Source organism: Pseudophryne corroboree, chromosome 10, assembly GCF_028390025.1.
Source record: "Pseudophryne corroboree isolate aPseCor3 chromosome 10, aPseCor3.hap2, whole genome shotgun sequence".
Lineage (NCBI taxonomy): Eukaryota > Metazoa > Chordata > Amphibia > Anura > Myobatrachidae > Pseudophryne > Pseudophryne corroboree.
Window position 1 is genome coordinate 95,336,682 of NC_086453.1, and position 19,693 is coordinate 95,356,374.

The 19,693-nt window shown below is 46.6% G+C and overlaps 1 protein-coding gene across 1 annotated transcript in view; it reads left to right on the top strand.

Moving 5' to 3' along the window:
* Nucleotides 1–19,693, top strand: part of BCAM (basal cell adhesion molecule (Lutheran blood group)) — an 86,499-nt gene that overhangs the window by 27,837 nt on the left and 38,969 nt on the right. Inside the window, exons 2-4 of the mRNA XM_063942604.1 lie at nt 15,286–15,410; nt 18,108–18,324; nt 19,261–19,331. Coding sequence (XP_063798674.1) covers nt 15,286–15,410; nt 18,108–18,324; nt 19,261–19,331 — 413 coding nt within the window. The remainder of the gene's footprint in view (nt 1–15,285; nt 15,411–18,107; nt 18,325–19,260; nt 19,332–19,693) is intronic.

Below are 19,693 nucleotides of genomic sequence, written 5' to 3' on the forward strand. Positions count from 1 at the left end.
CTGTGCAGTGTAAATACTGGCTGCTTTATTTTTGAACTGCAATTTAGATTTCAGTTTTAACACACCCCACCCAAATGTAACTATCTCTGCACATGTTATATCTGCCCCCCCCCCCCCCCCCCCCCTGCAGTGCACATGGTTTTGCCCATCTGCTAACAAATTTGCAGCTACGATCAGGTCTGAATTAGACCCATAGACACAACCGTGTCATCATTTTAAGGGGACAGTTTGCTTGCACACAATAATGAGGTCCTCCACCTTCCAATGAGACATGATAAACAGAATGGCAGTCTCTTCACTGGCAGCCTATTGCACTGGCACACTTCTCTGCACAGCTCTGTGTTCCTCTCATGTGTGGTGTCTCTTCACTGGCAGCCTATTGCACTGGCACACTTATCTGCACAGCTCTGTGTTCCTTTCATGTGGTCCGTCTGTTCCTCTCCGGCTGCCGCTTATGATGTCATCAGCAGGCATCAGGCTGCCCTTCCTGGCCAATTAAAACTGTTTACATGCAGCCAGAGAGCAATTTTCCGGGTCGCGTCATTCATACTAAACCCGAGTCGCCACCCTCGGAAGAGAGACCCGGTAAAAACCCAGGTCAATTCCAGGGTTGGCGACCCAGGAACACGTTCCCGGGTTGGTGGCTTTCAGTCATACCAAAATCTCCGGTTGATGCGCGTTCATGTGCAAAATTTTGGAGGATGTCTGAAAGGGGTATATGCAATAGCAGGCTGATAGCATTCAGCTAAAGTAGAGAGAGATAAGTGAGCCTGGAACATGGCAGTTAGGAGCTGATTAGTCGGTACTTTATCTCTCACATTATCACACACAGAGGCTTAGTACAGCTCACCCTTAAGTTTAAAAAAAATGACAAAAGCTGATTGGTTGATACTTTATCTCTCTCCAAGCTTTGATATATATACACCTTTGAAAGGAGTTGGTGTTTTGGGTGCCTTTGTCATGAATTTCAGTGACCAAAACAGTTAATGTTTCATGAGAAAGGTGTCTAGGGGGCTGTCAGCATAGTGCTCCAACGGGAAATCTTCTGCAAAGAGAAACTGTGTAGGTGGAAACCAAAACTCCACCATCACGATGTCCATTAACACAAAGTGCAAGGCAAAATACAGTAGTTACCGTATTTGCCGGCGTATAAGACGACTTTTTCCCCCTGAAAAACATGCCTCCAAGCGGGGGGTCGTCTTATACGCCGGGGGTCGTCTTATACACCCGGTGCGGGAAGTCGCGAAACAGGGGCGTGGCCTAGCATAAGGGGGCGTGGCCTCACGGGCGGACCCCCGTTTTCAGCAATCCAGGGGGTTAAGAAGATGATGTTGGCTGCCCCCCCCACTTCCCCTGTGAAGTGCCTCTATCTCACCTGTGTGAGTGTACGGCGCTGCCGGCGGGTGAAGCTGTGTGAAGTCCGGCTCCTACACAGGGACAGGAGCCAGGTGCTGCACGTATTGTTACAGTGCAGCACCCGGCTCATGTCACTGAGTAGGAGCCGACATTCAGCAGTGACAGGCGGTTAGGCAGGGCGGACAGCGGACAGCGGCAGCACTGACATGTCTCTTACAGTATAAGAGATTTGGAGTATCAAGGTATGCATAAGAAGGGGGGGGGGACAGCGGCTTAGGCAGGGGGGACAGCGGCAGCACTGCAGGGAAGCTGCAGGTGAGGGGGGCTTACAACTTTATTTGGTGGGTTAATACTGGTACTACAGGTATCCATAATATGGATTCAAGGGCGGACCAGACAGCTGCTAGTGACAGGGAGACGGCAGGGACCAATCCAATCAGGCTTTGTATACAGCCAACAGCCAACCACAGTACTGCACCATTGTTCTTTTACGTTTTATTTGGTGTGTGGAAGGTGTGCGGAAGAGGGGGTAGTCTTATATGGCGAGTACATAACAAACTCTATATTTTGAGTGGAAATGTTGGGGTGTCGTCTTATACGCCCAGTCGTCTTATACGCCGGCAAATACGGTAATACCCTGGGGATTCATTCTGTTAGGACTAGAGGTGTCGTGTGCATGCGGCAGGATATGGTTGCTTGGCTGCAGCCAATTAGGTGCCAGCATTCTGCAGTCTTACTGTGTAACATTAGGGAACTTACATAGTTCTTTTGTTACTTCACTCAATACAATGATTACAGTTTATGGCATAAAGGGGAAAACACCCACCAGTGTTCTGTTCTATATATTTGTAACGGGTGGTCTTCAGTTTGCCGGCTGTTGGGATCCCGACGCACAGTATACCAGCGCCGGAATCCCGACACCTGGCATACCGACACCTTTTCTCCCCCTTGGGGGTCCACGACCCCCCTGGAGGGAGAATAGATAGCGTGGCGCGCCACCGTGTCCGCAAGGGGCTCATATGTGCTTGCTCAGCTGTCGGTATGCCGGCGGTCGGGAATCCGGCGCCGGTATGCTGGCTGCCGGGAGAGAGCGGCCGCCGGCATACCATACTACACCCGTTTATAACAATGCGGTTGACTATGATAGCATACAGTAGGTAGGAATGTGTGAAAGTAAGTCTCAGTTTGCTCGGCAAGGCATACCGTGGCTTTCAGTTCCACAATGTAAATGCAGAAATAGCTGTCAAATTAGGCTGAAAAGTTAAATCAAGTTGAAAACAGAAAATGCAAAGTGTTTACATTATTCATCCTTGTGGTTTCCAGTTCTAAGTCACTTTCACCTCTTTCTCATACTGTATATATGGAAAAAGCTCCTAGTAACGGTTACATGTATGTTTGTATGAAAGTTGCTGGATCTTGTCAGAGATGAAGGTCTTTGACATAGCTTACATATGTGACATCCTGTTCTGCTGCATGGCAGGCTATTATTTCATTTCCATTCTTCCTATTTTATAATACTGTGTGACAGAGCTTGGGATTTTTGCTACATATGTACATTGGGGTAAATTTACTAAGGTCCCGATTTTGACCGAGATGCCGTTTTTTCATCAAAGTGTCATCTCGGTAATTTACTAAGCAATAATCACGGCAGTGATGAGGGCATTCGTAATTTTATGGAAGTCCAACAAAAAAAATACAAATGAATACACCATCGGTCAAAACGCGGCTGTTTAAGTATGAATCTCGGTAATTTACTAAGAAGTGCAAAGCAAAAAAAAAACAAACACTGCGTGAAAAATTACAACTCGTAAAAAAGTGCTAAAAAAAAACAGACCTGCTTTTTTAATCCGTGATTGTATAGGCATGCAGGGATCCATGAGATCCGTGCATGTATATCAGTGGGAAGGGGTGGGAAAGTGGTTATTTTATAAAAAAAAATTGCGTGGGGTCCCCCCTCCTAAGCATAACCAGCCTCGGGCTCTTTGAGCCGATCCTGGTTGCAGAAATATGGGGAAAAAATTGACAGGGGTTCCCCCATATTTAAGCAACCAGCATCGGGCTCTGCGCCTGGTCCTGGTTCCAAAAATACGGGGGACAAAAAGAGTAGGGGTCCCCCGTATTTCTAAAACCAGCACCGGGCTCCACTAGCTGGACAGATAATGCCACAGCCGGGGGTCACTTTGATATAGTGCCCTGCGGCCGTGGCATCAAAAATCCAACTAGTCACCCCTGGCCGGGGTACCCTGGGGGAGTGGGGACCCCTTCAATCAAGGGGTCCCCCCCCCCCAGCCACCCAAGGGCCAGGGGTGAAGCCCGAGGCTGTCCCCCCCCATCCAATGGGCTGCGGATGGGGGGGCTGATAGCCTTTTGTGATAATGAAAAGATATTGTTTTTAGTAGCAGTACTACAAGGCCCAGCAAGCCTCCCCCGCATGCTGGTACTTGGAGAACCACAAGTACCAGCATGCGGCGGAAAAACGGGCCCGCTGGTACCTGTAGTACTACTACTAAAAAAATACCCAAAAAAAGACAAGACACACACACCGTGAAAGTAAATATTTATTACATACATGCACACAAACATACATACATACTTACCTTATGTTCACACGAGGGTCTGTCCTCTTCTCCAGTAGAATCCAAGGGGTACCTGTTGAATAAATTCTACTCACCAGATCCCGGGTCCCAGGGTCCTCGGGGCAACCATTTGTAATCCAGGTACTTGCCCTGCGGTTGACCTAAAGTGACGTCACCGCTGAGCAGAAAGTTCCCACCATTGGTTACAATGGAGCGCATAGGCGCTACATTGTAACACTGCCGTGTGCCGCCTGTCACTCAGTACAGGAGCACACAGCCGATCAGGAGGGTGCTACAACGTAGCGCTCCCTGATTGGCTGAAGAAACCCACTTAGACAGAAGTCAGAGTGGGTTTCTGGCATTCGGGGAAAGGAGTCCCATGTGAAAACATGGGGCCCCTTTCAGTTCGTGGCTCGGCTTTCCGTTTTGTTATTTTATGCAAGAACCTGGATTACAAATGGTTGCCCCGAGGACCCTGGGACCCGGGATCTGGTGAGTAGAATTTATTCAACAGGTACCCCTTGGATTCTACTGGAGAAGAGGACAGACCCTCGTGTGAACATAAGGTAAGTATGTATGTATGTTTGTGTGCATGTATGTAATAAATATTTACTTTCACGGTGTGTGTGTCTTGTCTTTTTTTGGGTATTTTTTTAGTAGTAGTACTACAGGTACCAGCGGGCCCGTTTTTTCCGCCGCATGCTGGTACTTGTGGTTCTCCAAGTACCAGCATGCGGGGGAGGCTTGCTGGGCCTTGTAGTACTGCTACTAAAAACAATATCTTTTCATTATCACAAAAGGCTATCAGCCCCCCCATCCGCAGCCCATTGGATGGGGGGGGACAGCCTCGGGCTTCACCCCTGGCCCTTGGGTACCCCGGCCAGGGATGACTTGTTGGATTTTTGATGCCACGGCCGCAGGGCACTATATCAAAGTGACCCCCGGCTGTGGCATTATCTGTCCAGCTAGTGGAGCCCGGTGCTGGTTTTAAAAATACGGGGGACCCCTACTCTTTTTGTCCCCCGTATTTCTCTATCGTCCTAGTGGATGCTGGGGTTCCTGAAAGGACCATGGGGAATAGCGGCTCCGCAGGAGACAGGAGACAGGGCACAAAAAAGTAAAGCTTTTACCAGATCAGGTGGTGTGCACTGGCTCCTCCCCCTATGACCCTCCTCCAGACTCCAGTTAGATTTTGTGCCCGAACGAGAAGGGTGCAATCTAGGTGGCTCTCCTAAAGAGCTGCTTAGAGAAAGTTTAGCTTAGGTTTTTTACTTTACAGTGAGTCCTGCTGGCAACAGGATCACTGCAACGAGGGACTTAGGGGAGAAGTAGTGAACTCACCTGCGTGCAGAGTGGATTTGCTGCTTGGCTACTGGACACTAGCTCCAGAGGGACGATCACAGGTACAGCCTGGATGGTCACCGGAGCCGCGCCGCCGGCCCCCTTGCAGACGCTGAAGAGAGAAGAGGTCCAAAATCGGCGGCTGAAGACTCCTGAGTCTTCATAAAGGTAGCGCACAGCACTGCAGCTGTGCGCCATTTTCCTCTCAGCACACTTCACACAACAGTCACTGAGGGTGCAGAGCGCTGGGGGGGGCGCTCTGAGAGGCAAATAAAAACCTTATTAGAGGCAAAAAATACCTCACATATAGCCCACAGAGGCTATATGGAGATATTTAACCCCTGCCTAACTTCAAAAATAGCGGGAGACGAGCCCGCCGAAAAAGGGGCGGGGCCTATCTCCTCAGCACACAGCGCCATTTTCTCTCACAGAAAAGCTGGAGAGAAGGCTCCCAGGCTCTCCCCTGCACTGCACTACAGAAACAGGGTTAAAACAGAGAGGGGGGGCACTGATTTTGGCGATATTGTATATATATAAAAGATGCTATAAGGGAGAAACACTTATATAAGGTTGTCCCTATATAATTATAGCGTTTTTGGTGTGTGCTGGCAGACTCTCCCTCTGTCTCCCCAAAGGGCTAGTGGGTCCTGTCCTCTGTCAGAGCATTCCCGGTGTGTGTGCTGTGTGTCGGTACGTGTGTGTCGACATGTATGAGGACGATGTTGGTGAGGAGGCGGAGAAATTGCCTGTAATGGTGATGTCACTCTCTAGGGAGTCGACACCGGAATGGATGGCTTATTTAGAGAATTACGTGAGAATGTCAACACGCTGCAAGGTCGGTTGACGACATGAGACGGCCGACAATCTATTAGGACCGGTCCAGGCGTCTCAGAAACACCGTCAGGGGTTTTAAAAACGCCCATTTACCTCAGTCGGTCGACACAGACACAGACACGGACACTGAATACAGTGTCGACGGTGAATAAACAAACGTATTTCTCATTAGGGCCACACGTTAAGGGCAATGAAGGAGGTGTTACGTGTTTCTGATACTACAAGTACCACAAGAAAGGGTATTATGTGGGAGTGAAAAAACTACCTGTAGTTTTTCCTGAATCAGATAAAATAAAATGAAGTGTGTGATGATGCGTAGGGTTACCCCGATAGCAAATATTGGCGTTATACCCTTTCCCGCCAGAAATTAGGGTACGTTGGGAAACACCCCTTAGGGTGATAAGGCGCTCACACGCTTATCAAGTGGCGTTACCGTCTCCAGATACGGCCGCCCTCAAGGAGCCAGCTGATAGGAAGCTGGAAAAATATCCTAAAAAGTATATACACACATACGGTGGTTATACTGCGACCAGCGATCGCCATCAGCCTGGAGATGCAGTGCTGGGTTGGCTTGGTCGGATTCCCTGACTGAAAATATTTTATTCATGTAGAGCATTTAATAGGATGCATTCTATATATATGTATGTGAGATGCACAGAGGGATATTTGCTCTCTGGCATCAAGATAAGTGCGTTGTCCATATCTCCCAGAAGATGTCAGGGACACGACAGTGGTCAGGTGATACAGATCCCATACGGCAGATGGAAGTATTGCTGTATAAAGGGAAGGAGTTATTTGGGGGTCGGTCCATCGGACCTGGGGACCACAGCAACAGCTGGGAAATCCAACCTTTTTTACCCCAAGTTACATCTCAGCTAAAAAAGACACCGTCTTTTCAGCCTCAATCTTTCCTTTCCCATGAGGGCATGCAGGCAAAAGGCCAGTCATATCTGCCCAGACATAGAGGTAAGGGAAGTAGACTGCAGCAGGCAGCCCTTTCCCAGGAAAAGAAGCCCTCCACCGCGTCTGCCAAGTCCTCAGCATGACGCTGGGGCCGTGCAAGCGGACTCAAGGTGGGGGGGTAGTCTCAAGAGTCTCAGGGCGCAGTGGGATCACTCGCAAGTTGACCCCTAGATCGTACGAGTATTATCCCAGGGGTAAAGATTGGAGAGTCGAGACATCTTCTCCTCGCAGGTTCCTGAAGTCTGCTTTACCAACGGCTCCCTCCGACAGGGAGGCAGCATTGGAAACAATTCACAAGCTGTATATCCAGCAGGTGATAATCAAAGTACCCCTCCTACGACAAGGAAAAGGGTATTATTTTTCCACACTATATTGTGGTACTGAAGCCAGACGGCTTGGCGACACATAGTCTAAATCTAAAATGTTTTGAACACTTACATAAAAGGTTCAAATCGAGATAAAGTCACTCAGAGCAGTGATAGCGAACCGGAAAAAAGGGGACTATATGGTGTCCCTGGACATCAAGGATTACCTCCATGTCCAAATTTTGTCCTTCTCATCAAGGGTACCTCTGGTTCGTGGTACAGAACTGTCAATATCAGTTTCAGACGATGCCGTTTGAATTATCCACGGCACCCCGGGCCTTTTTACCAAGGTAATGGCCGAAAAGATGTTTCTTCAAAGAAAAAAGGCATCTAAATTATCCCTTACTTGCACGACCTAAAAAGGGCAAGTTCCAGAGAACAGTTGGAGGTCGGAAGAGCACTATCTAAAGTAGTTCTTCGACGGCACGACTGGATTCTAAATATTCCAAGAATCGCAGCTGTTTTCCGACGATACGTCTGCTGTTCCTAGGGATGATTCTGGACACGGTTCAGAAAAAGGTTTTTCTTCCCGAGGAAAAAGCCAAGGAGTTATCCGACCTGTCAGGAACCTCCTAAAACCAGGAAAGGTGTCTGTACATCAATGCACAAGAGTCCTGGGAAAAATGGTGGCTTTTTACGAAGCAATTCCATTCGGCAGATTCCATGCAAGAATTTTCCAAAGGGATCTGTTGGACAAATGGTCAGGGTCGCATCCTCAGATGCACCTGCGAATAACCCTGTCGCCAAGGACAAGGGTATATCTTCTGTGGTGGTTGCAAAAGGCTCATCTATTGGAGGGCCGCAGATTCGGCATACAGGATTTGATCCTGGTGACCACGGACGCCAGCCTGAGAGGTTGGGGAGCAGTCACACAAGGAAGAAACTTCCAGGGGGTATGGACGAACCTGGAAAAGTCTCTTCACATAAACATTCTGGTACTAAGAGCAATCTAAAATGCTCTAAGCCAGGCGGAACCACTCCTGCAAGGAAAACCGGTGTTGATTCAGTCGGACAACATCACGGCGGTCGCCCATGTAAACAGACAGGGCGGCACAAGAAGCAGGAGTGCAATGGCAGAAGCTGCCAACATTCTTCGCTGGGCGGAGAATCACGTAATAGCACTGTCAGCAGTGTTCTTCCCGGGCGTGGACAACTGGGAAGCAGACTTCCTCAGCAGACACGATATTCACCCGGGAGAGGGGGGTCTTCATCCAGAAGTCTTCCACATGCTAATAAACTGTTGGGAAAGACCAATGGTAGACATGATGGCGTCTCGCCTCAACAAGAAACTGGACAAGTATTGCGCCAGGTCAAGAGATCCACAGGCAATAGCTGTGGACGCACTGGTAACACCTTGGGTGTACAAATCAGTATATGTGTTTCCTCCTCTGCCTCTCATACCAAAGGTATTGAAGATTATACGGTGAGGAGGAGTAAGAACAATACTAGTGGCTCCGGATTGGCCAAGAAGGACTTGGTACCCGGAACTTCAAGAGTTGGTCACGGACGACCCGTGCCCTCTACTTCTGAGAAGGGACCTGCTACAACAGGGTCCCTGTCTCTTTCAAGACTTACCGCGGCTGCGTTTGACGGCATGGCGGTTGAACGCCAGATCCTAAAAGGGAAAGGCATTCCAGAAGAAGTCATTCCTACCTTGATTAAGGCAAGGAAGGAAGTCACCGCGAAACATTATCACCGCATTTGGCGAAAATATGTCGCGTGGTGCGAGGATCGGAGTGTTCCGACGGAGGAATTTCAACTGGGTCGTTTCCTACATTTCCTACAATCAGGATTGTCTATGGGTCTCAAATTGAGATCTATTAAGGTTCAAATTTCGGCCCTGTCAATATTCTTCCAAAAAGAATTGGCCTCAGTTCCTGAGGTACAGACTTTTGTTAAAGGAGTACTGCATATACAGCCTCCTGTGGTGCCTCCGGTGGCACCGTGGGATCTAAATGTAGTTTTAGATTTCCTCAAATCCCATTGGTTTGAACCATTGAAAAAGGTGGATTTTAAATATCTCACATGGAAAGTGACTATGTTACTGGCCCTGGCTTCCGCCAGGAGAGTATCTGAATTGGCGGCTTTATCTTATAAAAGCCCTTATCTAATCTTCCATTCGGATAGGGCAGAACTGAGGACTCGTCCGCATTTTCTCCCTAAGGTGGTATCAGCGTTTCACCTGAACCAACCTATTGTGGTGCCTGCGGCCACTGGCGACTTGGAGGACTCCAAGTTGTTGGACGTTGTCAGAGCCTTAAAAATATACATTTCAAGGACGGCTGAAGTCAGAAAATCTGACTCGCTGTTGATACTATATGCACCCAACAAGTTGGGTGCCCCTGCTTCTAAGCAGACGATTGCTCGTTGGATTTGTAACACAATTCAACTTGCTCATTCTGTGGCAGGCCTGCCACAGCCTAAATCTGTTAAGGCCCATTCCACAAGGAAGGTGGGCTCATCTTGGGCGGCTGCCCGAGGGGTCTCGGCATTACAATTCTGCCGAGCAGCTACGTGGTCGGGGGAAAACACGTTTGTAAAATTCTACAAATTTGATACCCTGGCAAAAGAGGACTTGGAATTCTCTCATTCGGTGCTGCAGAGTCATCCGCACTCTCCCGCCCGTTTGGGAGCTTTGGTATAATCCCCATGGTCCTTTCAGGAACCCCAGCATCCACTAGGACGATAGAGAAAATAAGAATTTACTTACCGATAATTCTATTTCTCGGAGTCCGTAGTGGATGCTGGGCGCCCATCCCAAGTGCGGATTGTCTGCAATGCTGGTACATAGTTATTGTTACCAAAAAATCGGGTTATTGCTGTAGTGAGCCATCTTTTCTAGAGGCTCCTCTGTTATCATGCTGTTAACTGGGTTTAGATCACGAGTTGTACGGTGTGATTGGTGTGGCTGGTATGAGTCTTACCCGGGATTCAAATTGCCTCCCTTATTGTGTACGCTCGTCCGGGCACAGTACCTAACTGGAGTCTGGAGGAGGGTCATAGGGGGAGGAGCCAGTGCACACCACCTGATCTGGTAAAAGCTTTACTTTTTTGTGCCCTGTCTCCTGTCTCCTGCGGAGCCGCTATTCCCCATGGTCCTTTCAGGAACCCCAGCATCCACTACGGACTCCGAGAAATAGAATTATCGGTAAGTAAATTCTTATTTTTTGGAACCAGGACCAGGCGCAGAGCCCGATGCTTGTTGCTTAAATATGGGGGAACCCCCTGTCAATTTTTTCCCCATATTTTTGCAACCAGGATCGGCTCAAAGAGCCCGAGGCTGGTTATGCTTAGGAGAGGGGACCCCACGCAATTTTTTTTTGGGATTTTACAGTGTTTAATTAAAAAAAAAAAAAAAAAATGAACCCCAGCACGGATCACACAGATCCGGCCGAGATTCATTGTAAAAAAGTCGGCAGTGTTTTGCTAATCACTGCCGTAAAAATTAAAAAAAACACACGAATGACATCGACATCGGAACAAAAGAAAAACCCGAATACGACAGCTTAGTAAATCCGTCGTAACAAATTCAAAAAGTTGCAGTTTTACACTTTCGATGTCATTCGTGATTATTCTCCCACCAAATCGGGAGAATTACGAATGTTAGTAAATATACCCCATTGTGCCAGTGTTACGAGGTGCTTTTACATTTCAAACCACTTTTACCTCTTTCTCTCGCTGCAATGTTCACTGTATATCTCTGTATGGTATAGAAAGGACGTGAAGACGACACATCTTTGACTGTCTTTGCTTTAATAATAAAGATAGTTTATGAATTACCCGGTTACCCTGAGGAGAAAGCGTGTTAAACTGAAACATTGGTCTGCTGGTGATTATCAGTACAAGTATTCTGTATCTGCTATGTCCTGTTTGCTTCTTCGGATTTTAGGCCTGATTTAGAGGTGGATGCTGTTTGGTTGAGCCGCGAATGGGTGATGTTTTGAGGATTGCGAATGTATCGGTGCTCACGTGCTTTGAAACAGCCGGTCGCAGTGTTCTGTAAGCCGCAACATGACATGTTGCAGGAGTTTGGGGGTGTGTCTCAAGACATATGTAATATATTATATGTCTGTGATATATGCGTAATTAAGCAGAGATTGTGATTAGCCATCATAAGGCATTTTTTCGACATCATACTGTGATTTGGTCACCTTGGTTAGTTATTCGCAGCAATCTCTTGACCTCACATCCTCTTCATGTATCTTCCCTATTTAAGGCTCATTTCCTTAATTAGCACGCCCTGAAATCACGTGCATTATCTCCTCACAAGTACTCAGATTGCTTAATGCAACGTACGCCTCCACTTTCCACTTCAGTCTCATCCTTTTACGTTGCTAGTGACTACAGTACAGGGCACTTCTAGCGTTCCGCAGTTTTGTGTCCTGTATTACTCTACGTCTACACCTGAAAATTAGGAACAAACCCAGGAATGACAGAGTTGTCCATGGAACACTTTGCTCTTGGTTGTTAATATTAACCACGTGCATAGGTGCCAGCATTTGTAATATCCAGGGACTCTTTGCTGTTAAGCAGATCACACTAGCACTGTCTAAGTAACCGGACTGATGCGGAGACCCCAGAATTGGCATGTATGCAAGTAGCATTACTATTTCTATTTCATTTACTGTGGATGTCAGAAAGACTTGTGGGGAGATGTATCCAACTTTCTAAAAAGTAGTGGGCATGTTATCCACTTGGCCTCATCACTCTTGAGATGGTTTGATACATTACCCCTTTAGTGCTCTAACGGGGAGGTTTTACAAACCATCTAATGAGTATAATTGGAGAAGTTGCTCATAGTCATAACCAATCAGCTTCTAGATATCATTTATCTAGTACATTGTATAAAATGATAACTAGATGCTGATTCGTCCTCCACATGTCCACTTTAGAAGGAAAGGATAAAGCAACATGTATCTCATAGCAATTAATCCAGTGTTAGTTTTCTGGTTTTAGAAAATGAAAGGAAACAACTGAGTGCTATCGGCAACACCACTGATTTTCTTTAGGTCACTCCCATATACAGTCTGGCGCAGGTTCACACATCAGGTTCTGAAAGCTTTGCACTATTGCCTCCAGTTCTCCACTAGACGGCCACACTACCATAGTAATTGGGGTTATCTGACTTTCTGCCATGCCAAATCAGATCCTGTCCAATAGGACTTGAATGTGAATGTGTATAGCTATCATTATGGGGTACATTTCTTCCTTTGTTTAAATGTATTAATTATTGCATTGCAGGTGGACAGTCACCCCAATAAATGATAGCAAAGGGAAGCAGACAGCTGGCACAAAATGGCCTTGTAGTGATAACTATAAGTATTCTGTATTTCCAATCCACATGCCTTGTCACTGTAATAGGCCCTACACATTAGGGGATATAAGTGAACGATATGAACGTTCTCGTTCATTAATGAATGAAAACTCGTTCATATCGTTCAGTGTGTAGGCAGCAACGATGAACGATGTGCGGCCCCGAGCTCGTTCCGTTGGTGCCGGGTCACTTATGCATGCAAGCCAGTATGGATAATCTCATCCATATTAGCTTGCACTGCTATGGAGCCAGGTGACGGGGGGAGTGAAGAACCTTCACTCCCCCATCACCTCCCCCCTGCCGCTGGGTCACCCGTCTGGCGTATCGGCCGTCGGGCAGCTCGGCGGCAGGTCGCCGTATGTGTAGGGCCCATTACACCTTCACTTTGTACTGCACCTAAATTGATGAGTCTCTATTCTAGTGATCCTTAGGGAGAGATGTACAGTACTAAGCCTTCAGGGGTGTGGATCATTAGATCGACAGTGTCTAGGTCTACAATGTTTAGGTCGACCACTATAGGTCGACAGGGTTTGAAGGTCGACAGGGTTTCTAGGTCGACAGGTCAAAAGGTCGACATGAGTTTTTCATGTTTTTTTGGTGTCGTTTTCTCTGTACAGTGACCGGGAAGCCCAATTAGTGCACATGTCCCCACACATGGCGAGCGATTCGGGCATGGTGCCTCGCTCCGCTGCGCTCGGCACAGTTTACCGTTCCAATCGTAGTCCACGTGGATCGTTAAGTATGAAAAAGTTCAAAAAAATTGAAAAAAATTGAAAAACTCATGTCGACCTTTTGACCTGTCGACCCTGAAAACATTTCGACCTAGTGACTGTCGACCTACAGTGGTCGACCTAAACATTGTCGACCTAGACACTGTCGATCTTCAGACCGGATGCCGCCTTAAGGCCCCCATACATCAGCAGCCCCATTCCCGATAATAGTCAATATGTTGGGGAATCTGGGAAATTGAACATTTAAAAAATGCCCGATCTGTCGATCATTTTTGGTCGGGATTGGGGAATCAGGATTTTTAATACGCAATATGTCGCTGTTGTATGGGGTCCTTTAGACAGAGCTAAAATGGGGAGAGATTTGGGGTCTATTCATGAAGCAGTGAAAAGTGTGGAGAAGTGATCCAGTGGAGAAGTTGCCCATGGCAACCAATCAGCATTGAAGTAACTTTTATAATTTGCATACTATACAATTGTATGGAGCAGCTGATTGGTTGCCATGGGCAGCTTCTCCACAGGCTCACTTCTCCACTCTTTTCACTGCTTCATGAATAGAGCCCAAAGTACCAGCCAATCAGCTCCTAACTGCCATATTACAGGCTGTGTTTGAAAAATTACAGAAGCTTGTTGGCTGGTACTTTATCTCTACTTTATCACTCTCCAAGGCCTTAGTTTTTGATATGTTTTCTGTCATACATTGACGCTACATCTCAGTCTATCTTGGATAGCTCAGTCTTTCTTTAATAAATCTGTTGCTGATTTTTGGCAAATGAAAACTACTTTACACACTGCTCTCGTGATTGTCCATTATTTACGAACATTGACTTTTCATAAAAAGTTAAGGTAATTGCTTGGTCTCATAGGGCTAAGAAATCATTAGTCTGTGAACGTTCACCGTTTCTTTGTTATGTTGCATAAGAAAAAAAAGATTCTGCATTTCTTTTTCCTGCATTAAGTATATTACACACGTTAGCTGGTAGCAGAGTACTTACAGTACATTATTGGTATATTTACTGTAGAACATATTTACATTTCCATAAAAGTCCTTTTACAGCATGTGGTTCTTTGACGTTATTGCTGTTTATTTCCACACATCTTCAGGTTTAAATGTCTCCAATACTCCATCAGTGGTTCCCAAACATTTTTGAGTCACAGCGCTCTAGAGTACCAGAATTGTTTTTGTGGCACCCCTAGGCCAAAAGTTTCTTATTGAGAAAGTCAGATAAAATATCAAATTAAGTAGATTGTGTTTATATGTCATCCTTAGGGTCAGTTATGTGGTGAGGGACAGGATTCGCTTCTGTTTGTCCACATATTTTTTGATTGGAAGTCACTAGCACTGGTTTTGCCTATTACATTGACCATACATTATTTGAATTGGTCCTGGACCACTAACCCAGGGCACCTTCAAGTGTCCCGAAGCACCCCAGTTTGGGAAGTACTGCTCTAAGTAGTTCCCAGACTTTTTTGCACCATACACCCCATTTATATACCTATCTCTATTGAGGAGAGATGTATCAAACTTCTAAAGGAGACAAGTGGAGGTGATGCCTGTAGCAACCAATCATAATCATTTTTAGAGTGTACCAGATAACTAGAATCTGTTGCTATGGGCAACACCTCCACATATCCTCTTTAGCAGTTTCTAGAAAGTTTCAGAAATTTTGATACATCTCCCCCTTGTCGTCTTCTCTCAACCACCGCAGTAGTTTCTGCTGTCAGCTTTGTCTCTTACACTCATTCTTTTTGCTGTCTACTCTTATGCTCTCAGTCTCTTGATGGTGGCCTTGTCTCTGTCTTTGCAGGCTGTCTCTGTGCAGTCACAGTTTCCGTCCCCCCAAAAGTTGAAGTTGAATCTGGTCATGAGGCAGTCTTCAAGTGTACACCGAAGTTCAGCGGCTCTCCGAAGTACAGCGTGGAGTGGTCTTTTGTGAGTATGGGGCGAGAGCAACATCAGCTTCTCAATTAATATTTAGATTCAATGTAATGTGAAAGTCTGAGCTGGCAATCTACTGTGATCACTGTGTTTTAACATTAGTTTTGTTTTGTGCAACTAGTAATATTGAATTCTCATATACAGATTCTGAACTGCGTGCAAGGCTGGCGCTACCATTAGGCAGACCTAGGCAGTGATTGCCATAATGTCACACGTCTAGTTATTTCAATGAGCCATATGGAGTGTCATCTATCAGCTAGCAGCTTATTGTATGTGCAGTTGCCAGCTAGTGCTCCTTCAATTTGTGTTACATTGCAAGTGTGGCATTTGCCCCTGCATCTTGCCTGCCAAGTTAAGATTGGATGGTGAGCTGCTTCCAAGTCTGAGATGTTAGAGGGTAGGGGTTAGTGATTACATTATTCCTTTTTGTGTGTACATTAGGGATGGGATGTAAATAACTGGTAATAAATAATAAAGAAATAAATGGAAACATTGGTGGTACTGATGTTTAAAACATCGGATTATCACCATAGATATCACCAGGAAATCAGATGTAAAACATTGACAGTTTTAGTAGTGAAAACAATCAGATGGAACAAGGTGTGTGTCTGTACTCAGTACTTAAGTACTAAGCCTTGGAGAGAGATAAAGTGGACGGAGATAAAGGGGTATATTCAATTAAAATCGGATCCATTCCGACATGTATTTGTCGGAATGGATCCGACAACCCCTATTCAATCCCCATCTTAATTCGACTTTTTCAAGTCGAATTTAAGATGGGACGCAGAGGAAGTGAGGGGGGCGAGCCGCGGGGGGACAACCGGCGGGCATACAGGAGACATCAGCGCTACAGTAGCGCTGCAGCAGGATGTCACTCAGCCGCCCGACCTCACGGCAGCTTCCACCCGGCTCCAGCAGCGTGCGGGTGAGTGACATCCAGCTGCAGCGCTACTGTAGTGCTGATGTCTCCTGTATGCCCGCCGGCTCTCCCTGCGGCTCCCCCCTCGCCTCCTCCGGGTCCGCATATCAGTCCGACATCATTTTGATGTCGGACTGAGATGGTCGAAAAGGGGGCCAAAACCTGTCGGATTTGGCCCCGTTTTCGACATTAACACGTGGATCGGTAGCTATTCTGCCGATCCATGTGCTTTTTGAAAAAATGTTGAAAAAAATTGAATATGTCGAATCTGGATTCGACCAAAAAAAGTAGAAAACTGCCGTCTTTTCGACAGACGGCAGTTTTCGACCTCAATTGAATATACCCCAAAGTATCAGCCAGTCAGCTCCTAAATGCCATGTTACAGGCTATGGGGCAGATGCATAGGCGTGCGCAGACACTGACAGGCGGGTGCCGCTCCGGACTCCCCCCCCCTCCACGGCATTATAGTGTTCTCTCACCTCCCCTGTCCTGGATATAGACTGCTTACCTGGGCCGCCCAGGTGAGCAGTCTATGGGCCGCCCAGGTGAGCAGTCTATATCCAGGACAGGGGAGGTGAGAGAACACTATAATGCCGTGGAGGGGGGTGGGGGGGGGGAGTCCGGAGCGGCACCCGCCTGTCAGTGTCTGCGCACGCCTATGGGCAGATGTATTAACCTGGAGAAGGAATAAGTAAGTGATAAACCAGTGATAAGTGCAAGGTGATAAACGCACCAGCCAATCAGCTCCAATATGCAAATTGACAGTTAGGAGCTGACTGGCTGGTGCGTTTATCACCTTGTACTTATCACTGTTTATCACTTTCTTATGCCTTCTCCAGACTTAATACATCTGCCCCATGTTTGAAAAATACCAGTAAGGGAGCTGGTTGGTTGGTACTTTATCTCTGTCTACTTTATCTCCCTCCAAGGCTTAGTACATAGACCCTGGTGTCTTTTACAGCTCCTGGTGCACATGCTGACATGCAGTACCAAAACCCATTACCCAGAAAGTGGAACTGCTCCTATTTCAAAAAATTTTCCGCGTTTCCGGCAGGAAGTTGTAGATGGTTATTAGACAAAAGCTCTATCCATGCCAAAACCATTGGAACATTGGAGCCAAAGCATTGATTGTTCCATCATTTAAATCCTATCCCTAGTGAGCATCTGTGAATGGTGTTCTGCTCTGTTTTTTGCTACTTTGAAGGTACTGTAGTTGGATTTGTGTTTGCATTCTGAAGAGGTATCACTATAGATTATTAGATAGATGGTCATTGTAGCAACTGGGTGGTCTTCAGTTTGCCGACTGTCGGGATCCCAGCGCACAGTATACCGGCGCCGGAATCCCAACAGCCAGCATACCAACACTTTTTCTCCCTCTTGGGGGTCCACGACCCCCCTGGAGGGAGAATACGCGCCACCATGCCCGCAGCGTGGCGAGGGCAGCTAGCCCGCAAGGGGCTCATTTGTGCTCGCCCAGCTGTCGGTATGCCGGCGGTCGGGATTCCAGCGCCGGTATGCTGGCCTCCGGGAGCCGGCCGCCGGCATACACTACTACACCCGTAGCAACTATTGTTGTAGACTTTATAAAAATTACATTAAACATTTAAATGACCTGTAATTCAGTTGAAAGATTTGTGTTTGTGTGACTCTAAGGGACGAAAGTGGAAAAGATGCACTATAGTGTATATGCACGTTTGTACATTTTTACCTGATCTTTACAGGGTCTTTAATGGTAGTCTGTTGTATAAGTCTTTTGGTTGTGACCTATGCAGACGGACCGAGAAGGCAGACAAAGTCGGATAGCAGCCTATAACGATGGGCGCACTTCCGTAGAGCCGGGCACAGACTTCAGCAGCAGAGTGGACATTAAGAATGATAACAGCCTAGTGATAAGAGATGTCCGCGTCAAAGATGAGAATACATTCCAGTGCCGAGTGAGCGCAGGGAGCGAGGGGAGCGGAGAGGGGAGCTCTGAGCTGAGGGTGTATGGTGAGCGTGAACATTAATACTTGTAAATAATTCATAGTTATTGTCTGTTCAACTGTTTAAGTAATCTCACTGTCTCTCACACACTGAAGGATTCTCATTTCGCATTAGGCAATAGCATTAATTAGACTGTAATGTACCCAGCTGACACAACTGTTTGAAATGCACAAATAATACAAATATTATAATAATTCTTTATATTGTTCCTTTATGGAGATAATGGAGTTTCCCCCCACAAAGCACATTTGTAGTCACTAAACCCCCCCTAACTAGCAGGTCCCGGGGGTCCCATGCCAGGGGAGTACCAAGAGAATACCTGGTGGCAATGAGAACTACTGGCCTGCGGGGAGAGGGACTGGTGACAAAAAAAAAGTAGTGGATGGAAGTTCAAAGAGTAACACAGATGGCGAACACCGTAAGATATTAGTAATGATAATAATGATAATTATAATAACAAAACACCATTTAAAAGCAACATGTTTTAAAAAGGCAGACAATACTGAGGGCCTGATTCTGCGTCTTTTGCTGGTTTTGCACCTGCGACTTTATATTAATGCCGCTATAAGGCCTTACCCGGTGTATAATCATGCGTCGGAATGAGCAAGCACTGAGAAGCCCACTGTCTGCGTCTTTAGATTATGAAATATTGATTAATGCGTCTTTAGACCCTACTATCGGTCGCACCTTCAAACCTTGTATCAGCCCCATGGGTGCTTGCAACCACTTCTGTGACACGCCAGTGATACTCCCATTGCACACCCATAAGGCGCACCATCCCTGTGCATCAGAATAGGAACATCCCAGTCACTGCCCAGGAACGCACTGTATATTTTCAATACTTTTCGACTCAGGACCAGACCCTGAGTGTTGTAATCCATCCATTTGTGATATGCGTTTTCTTTGTGACTTGTCCCTTATTGCTATTTTCACTCTTCTCAGTGTCTCCATCGGCTCCAGAGCTTACTGTAAATACCCAAGTGTTATCCGTCACAGATTCTGATGCGTCAGAGGTACAGTAACTGGATGTATTTTATATCTGTCTTGTGGGTTATTCTTTTCCTCTTTTCATCTCGACACGAAAGTATAGGAGTATATTCAATTGAAGTCGGATCCATTCTGACATTCATTTGTCGGAATGGATCCGACCTGGGCTATTCAATGTCATCTCAATTCGACTTTTAAAAAACCTGTCGGCTTTGGCCCCGTTTTCGACACAAGCATGTGGATCGGCAGCTATTCCACCGATCCACGTGCTTTTTGACAAGTCGAATTCCTCGACTTGTCGAATAATTTGGGATTAGATTGAATAGGTCGGAACCCCATCCAACCTAAAAAAGTCGAAAACTGCCGTCTTTTCGACAGACGGCAGCTT